Source organism: Haplochromis burtoni, unplaced genomic scaffold, assembly GCF_018398535.1.
Source record: "Haplochromis burtoni strain Fernald_Lab_line unplaced genomic scaffold, NCSU_Asbu1 Contig_3501, whole genome shotgun sequence".
Lineage (NCBI taxonomy): Eukaryota > Metazoa > Chordata > Actinopteri > Cichliformes > Cichlidae > Haplochromis > Haplochromis burtoni.
In genome coordinates this window covers 1-6,666 of record NW_024585862.1, presented here as the reverse complement: position 1 = coordinate 6,666, position 6,666 = coordinate 1, and the positions used below count along the sequence as shown (strand labels likewise).

Here is a 6,666-nt window from a genome sequence, read left to right as displayed (position 1 = left end):
AACGATTCGTTCACGAATCGAACATCACTAATCACTAGTGCTCAGTCGACTAGTGCCTGAGCTCGGATCATACCAAAATTAGGGGGAATTTACGACGGTACGCTCTGTGCTTCGTGTGTTGTTTTTGTTTTATACAGTTGTCAGGCAGGCATCTAACTAACAAATTACACTCTGAAAAAATGACCCGGGCTTAAGCCCTGTAAGCCACCACCCCCGCTCCGCTGATGGTTGACTCCAAATCTCCTGAACACTATGTCGATTTGAGAACGCAAGACCGAAACAGCGAGACCAAGACCGAGACCAAAGTCAGTCGAGACCAAGACAAGACCCAGACAAAAGTCCACGTAAAAGTGGTCTCGAGACCAAGACCGGTCTCGAGACATCCAACTCTACAAAAGAATGCCACATCACTCGATGGAAATGAGAATTATCAACCTACACCAGGCTGAAGTCAAAGACAGCCCGAAAGGATCTGAGGTCTGAGTTGCAGTCGGAGGTGCAACCCGATGGTGTCAGATGGACCGAAACATAACTTTCCAGAGGTGTTCTATGGATTTTTATTTCAGGCAAGCATGGGTCAGTCACGTCAGTGGTATCAATTCCCTTATTCTCCAGGAATTGCCTGCATGAGGCTAGGTACTGTCATGCACCAGAAGGAACCCAGGACCCACTGCACCTAATGGCTGTTGCCAAGCCTGTACTGAAATGGATAAATGTGATGCTTTTTTCCACTCAAAAATGTTGCTACAGAACTGAGGCAGCTTGCGCAATAATACATTGCTCTAATCATGGACACAAAGGGGAGAGAGTACACCTCTGAGACAGTTTAACAGTCCTGGGACTGGTATGTACCTAGCCTCTTGTTTCTGAGCTAGGATTAATATGTCACCTCTGTCACTACAGGAGCCCTGTCCTATGCTGAGCTGGGAACATGCATTAAGAAGTCTGGCGGCCATTACACATACATAATGGAAGCGTTTGGACCTCAGATGGCTTTTATAAGATTATGGGCTGATCTCATTGCTATAAGGTAATGCTTTTTGCCTCAAATTAAGTCTGAATCTTTAGCTCTACAAATCATTGTTTTTTGTCACAAAGTATAATATAAGGATGTTGCTTGTGGTGGCAAGAGTCACTGGTTCCAGCAGTAAGCAGCTATTTTCTGTAACAGTGTAAAGCCTTAATACAATGCTAACTCGGTAGCAAACAGAGAGACAGATGCAGTCAGTGACAGGTCAGTAGTTGGTGGAGACCAAAAACAAAGCTAAACAAGAGCAAATGTTGGACTTAAGTGAGTATTAACATGATTCAAAAAGGAAGCTGATGTTACTCATCAAACCTGATGGGACCTTTGCCATAACATCTTTACAAGTGTTATCTTTCAGTTTGATTTACAGATCTGTTGCTCATTAGTGACCACATAGTATAAATAAAACTGAATTGAATTGAAAGTTTAGACTCGGGGTGTCACATGTAACCACGGGTTGACGATAAATCTGATTATATAAATTGTCTAATTGTATGTGTTTGCACAGTTACTGGGACTTATTCAACACAAAATACAACAAGTTGTATGGAGGTGATGAAAAGGTTTAAGAAGAAAAGACAAGAAGCTATAGATGAATTTAAATGGCAGTATTATTTCTATTATTATATTATATATATTATTGCATTTGGGTGCTCTAGTTTAGATTATACCACATCAGCACAAAAATAATTTCTCTCAATCTCAGGCTTTTACATCATCACCATCACACAAGTCAACACTGCTGTAATTGGTGGAGGAGCAGAAAACAACTCGTACGCCTCTAGTCACCTAATGTGTTACAAATATTGTGTAGTCTCTATTTTACAAAAAAATGGTGTATACATAATCTCTTAGACTGTGTTTGGTGGGGAGCAAAGGCTGAATGGCTGCATGTGACACTAAGTTTACTTTGTACCACAGAGTTTAAAAAATGCTCTATGGAAGTAGATGTGTACACAGACAAGGTGAAGCAGTACAAACCAGTCTACTGGCTATTTGGAGCTGCACAATCTTATGCTACCCTCAGGCTACAAGGACTGAATGGAAACCATGGGAAATGAACAGAGAGGGAGGCAGAGAATGAAAACAAGAATGAGGGGGGGGGGGACAAAGAGCGATTTCCCCGGCTGCAGTGACTGCTGTGGGAAATGAAGAGGGAAATACAGATGAGCCAGAAGCTGAGCCTTTGGGACTAGCCAGTATTGTTTCATTCATATTGAAACCAAGCCCACTACTGTGCACACATGAGGATGTGATTATGGAAATGCTATGTCTAGGAAGTTGCCCATCTGATATTACAAACAAACTCCCATCGTTATACCTGCTACAGCGGGACTTACAGCGGGATGTGAAAGCCGGCTTGGAAATCACCACGATCGTATTTATTTGAGAAAGCTTTTAAATAGACCAGAGTCTGTGAAATGTGCTGTATAAGTAAACGTTGTTTTTTTTAAAACTTATTTATGATCTAACACATGTACCATCACCAAGTAATTTTTTTCTAAGAAGTCTTGTCACATATTTCATAACTTTCTATGAGGTCATGTTGGATCTTTCAGCATCAGCTGTATTATGCTGGGTTAAAAACACATCAAACTGAGATCCTTTGATTTCATTTTTGTGACTTTTGTGTTTCACTTGCTTTTAAAAATGTATATCACAAAAACAAATATAACAATATAACAAATATGCTGCCATCTAACAGATGCTTGTTTTCCCATATCCACTACTGCATTTCTTTGTTTCATGTCAAGCTGCAATGAATCGAAGTCATGTATTTGCTTTGTATTAGCTTTGACTTTGGTCACCACCTTCAGTGCTAGCTCTAGAACCATGTCTTTTTTGCTGTACTGACTTGATGAGACTGCCAAAGGTGAAGATGCAGAAAATGAAACAAAGCTGTAGTTGAAGGTGACTAAAAAACTCTACAAGGCTGGAAACATAAGTGATAATCTTTTATGAATGTATGAATGTTACCTAAGGTTATATAAATTAATGTTAATATAAAAACTGACATATTTGGTTGCATCTTGCAGGCCAGCAGGCATGGCGGTCATTTCTCTGGCCTTTGGTCAGTACATCCTGGAACCTCTGTTCATGCCATGTGGTATACCCCCCCTGGCTGTCAAACTGGCCACAGCCATTGGCCTAAGTATATACCTTTGCTACTGTAATAAGGAGTGTTATAATATGCCCAGATGTTATCTTAGTGAATTGTTGTGAAGGGTGTTGTAAATAGCTCGGGTAAATAGCAGAAGACAGAAGTGTGCATTAGAAGGAAGCGGGGTTTGACAAAAAGACCCAGGACTATCCTCAGCTTATCAACCTTCTAAACACAAACATAGGGCACATCATACTAATACAATCTCCAGTATAGCAAATTCACATGAATGAGCATTTCAGAGCATTTTAAACTGGGCCACTGATTATACACACTGATAGTTGCTCAGTTTCTCATATTCAGCCAAACTTTCCTACGTCCAGCACTGTAAATAACTGAGTTTGAATTCTGTCAAAAGTAGGACATTTTGTTTATATCATAAATGTTTGAACATAAAGTATAATTTGTTTTGTCAACACAACAAATTATTGATGGAATAAATAATTGCATCATGGTTTCCCAACTAAAGGATAAGCTGAGTGAATTAGTTGATCCTTCTCATTTATCTGAGGGAACATCAGGGCTTTGTCAGTCTAGTCGAGAGATGTGATGCCTCTAGCATGTCCTGGGTCTATCTTGAGGCCAGTCAGGAAGGGTGCTAGGCAGATTGTTGAGCCACCTCAACTGGTTCCTGTCATTGCGGAGGGGTATTGGCTCTATTTCTGATGAAGCCAGCAGAACTACTTTACCCACTAAAAGCAGAGATGAGGCCACCAAAGTTGAAGCCTTCCATAATTTGCCTCCAACTAAAATTTCTGTCCATAGAAATTCTGAACATAATCAGTGACACAGAAATGCCTTAGTGCCGTCCAGCACCCAGTGCAAATTAGTCCCACTTATTTCCAACAAAGCGACCTTCCGACGTTCCGAGCTCTTGCTGTAGTTGTACAATGGCTTGGAACAGTGGGTCAGGCACCCCATACTCCTGTAGCACCTGCCACAGGATACCTTGACGGATGCAGTCAGATACCTTCTCCAAACGTACAAAACATTTGTAGAATGGTTAGAAGAAAATACTGACGCACATTAAATATCCTCGAAAAGGGATATTTCTTAAAGATGGTAATTGTAACCACAGTTTGCCAATACAGAGACTCCACCTCAGTTCTCCACTCAACGCAAGAGAGTCCAAAAACATAGAGGAACTCAGTGTGAATCTCATCCAATCCAGAGTTTCTGCCACCCAGTAGTAATTTAACTACCTCAGGGACCCTGGTCCTCCAACTCTGCTTTCTCTTCTGAACGCCTGTCAGTGGGATACAAGGCTGAGGGGCCCAAGTAACCCAGTACAGGGTGAGCTGGAGTGAAGTGGAAGACTGAAAAGACACCACTTGATATATTCGTATATTATATAATTATCATAATATAATATAATATAAACATGTTTTGACAAAAACAAATGCCCCCCACGCCCAAATGTAGCTAAAGGCATCTGGTTATCAAAAAGCTTACAAAATGTTTCCTTCAATTCTAAACTGGTTTCTTGTAAGGCAGCGGTCCCCAACCCCCGGGCCTAGGACCGGTACCGGTCCGTGAGTAGTTTGGTACCGGGCCACGAGAGTTGAGGCTCAGGTGTGAAATGTATAGTTTTCAGGGTTTTTATCGGTTTTCAGCGTTATTTTGTTATCGTTTTTATCGTTCTTTTCACGTGTGTTATGAATAAATTTCCTTTTTTTTTGGTACCGGTACTAGTTTTATTTTGTTGTATTTATCTGCGACACCTTAAAGGCCAGTCCATGAAAATATTGTCGGGCATAAACCGGTCCGTGGCGCAAAAAAGGTTGGGGACCGCTGTTGTAAGGCACAGGTTGTGACTGACGTTAGCACAGAAAACAACATTCAGGGACATCTGATCTTTAGTCACTTCATAGAAAGTAATCCCACTTACTAAATGTAATAATGTGATATGACTAGCTTAGACTTTTCTGTTGATGGTGAGCCTTCAATATGGTCACAAACACTGTATGACTGCTTGACATGGTTCCCTCTCTCTGCAGCGTCTGTTATGTACCTGAACAGTATGAGCGTAACGTGGACAGCCAGGATTCAGATCTTCCTCACTGTCAGCAAGCTTCTGGCCATTGCCATCATAATAGTGCCAGGCATGTACCAGCTATTTAAAGGTATCATCAGTGACACCTCTCTAGCACTGCACACGTACACCACCAAAATTCTGAGTGTTCTGGGTTGCACACAGTGTTCAGCTGCACGTGATTCAACATGAATCCTGCGTGTCATACACACCTGCTCACAGCATGCTACAGGTCGAGCATTTATTGGTGTCCGCACAGCAGGATTTTAGAGGTGGAGTTTCTGTCTTCCTCTCAACTGCAGACTTTGCTGTACTTTAAAATGTTATTAATCTAAAATGTTTCTCTGAAGCAATACTGTATGTGTCAGTGAGCGCTCTTTGTATTCATTCCTTAAAACAGTAAAGTTAGTACACATTATGTATATAATGTTCTCCCAAGCCCTGGACTGCACACAATCTGTTGTATTTATTCAGTTTATCTCTCTTAATCTTTTTCACTCTGTCCACATTTCTGTAACGTAAGCCCAGATTGCAACTCATATATGCATATTTAATAAATTAAATAAATCTTCTTCATGAATTTGACCTTTAAATTAATTATACTTTTAATAACTTGATTATACTTTTGGGCTGTTTAACTCAGCATTTTCCTAATGTGAACAAATTATTAATTCAAAGAAATTTCTTAATTAACTTCAGAAAACGAATTACTCATTGACACGCAAATGTAATTACTGATTTTTCTTTGTGTGCCCGGCTGAGTCATTTGTGCACAGAGATAATGAAGCACTGTACTCCTGAAGCCTCTGCAGAAGGCAACCTCCAGCTTTAACGTTGTAAAAAATAAATCTACATTTGCACAGCTGATGGTGAATCATTGCAATTAATGTAATAACTCAACCATGGAGTTCATGTAGAGAGGCCAGTGTCTCCAGTAGCCCTCAGGTATACAGAGAGCTTTGTGATCATTTCTGTGATTGCAATTGTTAAAGATATTAAAATGATTTAAGAATTCACATTTCTCCCACAAAACGCTACGTCCAGATGACCAGAATCAACTTTTGGAAATTTACTTTCCTGGATGATTGAGAATGCATCAAGACATCTTGCACAATACGGCAAATGTAGCAGTTGATGTGTGTGCATGCTTGCAGGAGAAACCAGACACTTTGAGAATGCCTTTGACCTGAGTAATGTGCAGCTCTCTGGTATGCCACTGGCTTTCTACTCTGGGATGTACGCGTATGCTGGATGGTAAGCGTGCGCACGGTACACACATACACACACGTCTGGTTTGCTATCCTCCTGGTGACATCCCATTGACATAATGCTTTCCTGAGCCCTTTACTCTAACTCTAACGATCAAAAATGAATGCCTAATCCTAACCCTAATCATAACTACTTTAAAGAAGATTATTTTTTCAGGGAGCCCCTCATCCTTCCCTC

General features: G+C 40.7%; 1 protein-coding gene across 1 annotated transcript; it reads left to right on the top strand.

Moving 5' to 3' along the window:
- Nucleotides 1–16: 16 nt before the first annotated feature.
- On the top strand, nucleotides 17–6,658 carry LOC121813917 (cystine/glutamate transporter-like). Its single transcript, XM_042217885.1, has 4 exons — nucleotides 17–1,030; nucleotides 3,064–3,179; nucleotides 5,186–5,311; nucleotides 6,375–6,658. Exons 1-4 carry the CDS (start codon nucleotides 969–971, stop codon nucleotides 6,476–6,478), a joined length of 408 nt encoding a protein of 135 aa, XP_042073819.1. The 5' UTR covers nucleotides 17–968; the 3' UTR covers nucleotides 6,479–6,658.
- Nucleotides 6,659–6,666: the final 8 nt, after the last annotated feature.

Excerpts from the sequence above, each read along its gene's own strand:
- LOC121813917 (XM_042217885.1), top strand. The coding sequence starts at position 969 with ATGGAAGCGTTTGGACCTCAGATGGCTTTTATAAGATTATGGGCTGAT. Across the intron at positions 1,031-3,063 it reads GCTGATCTCATTGCTATAAG|GCCAGCAGGCATGGCGGTCA; the intron begins GTAATGCTTTTT and ends TGCATCTTGCAG. Across the intron at positions 5,312-6,374 it reads CATGTACCAGCTATTTAAAG|GAGAAACCAGACACTTTGAG; the intron begins GTATCATCAGTG and ends GCATGCTTGCAG.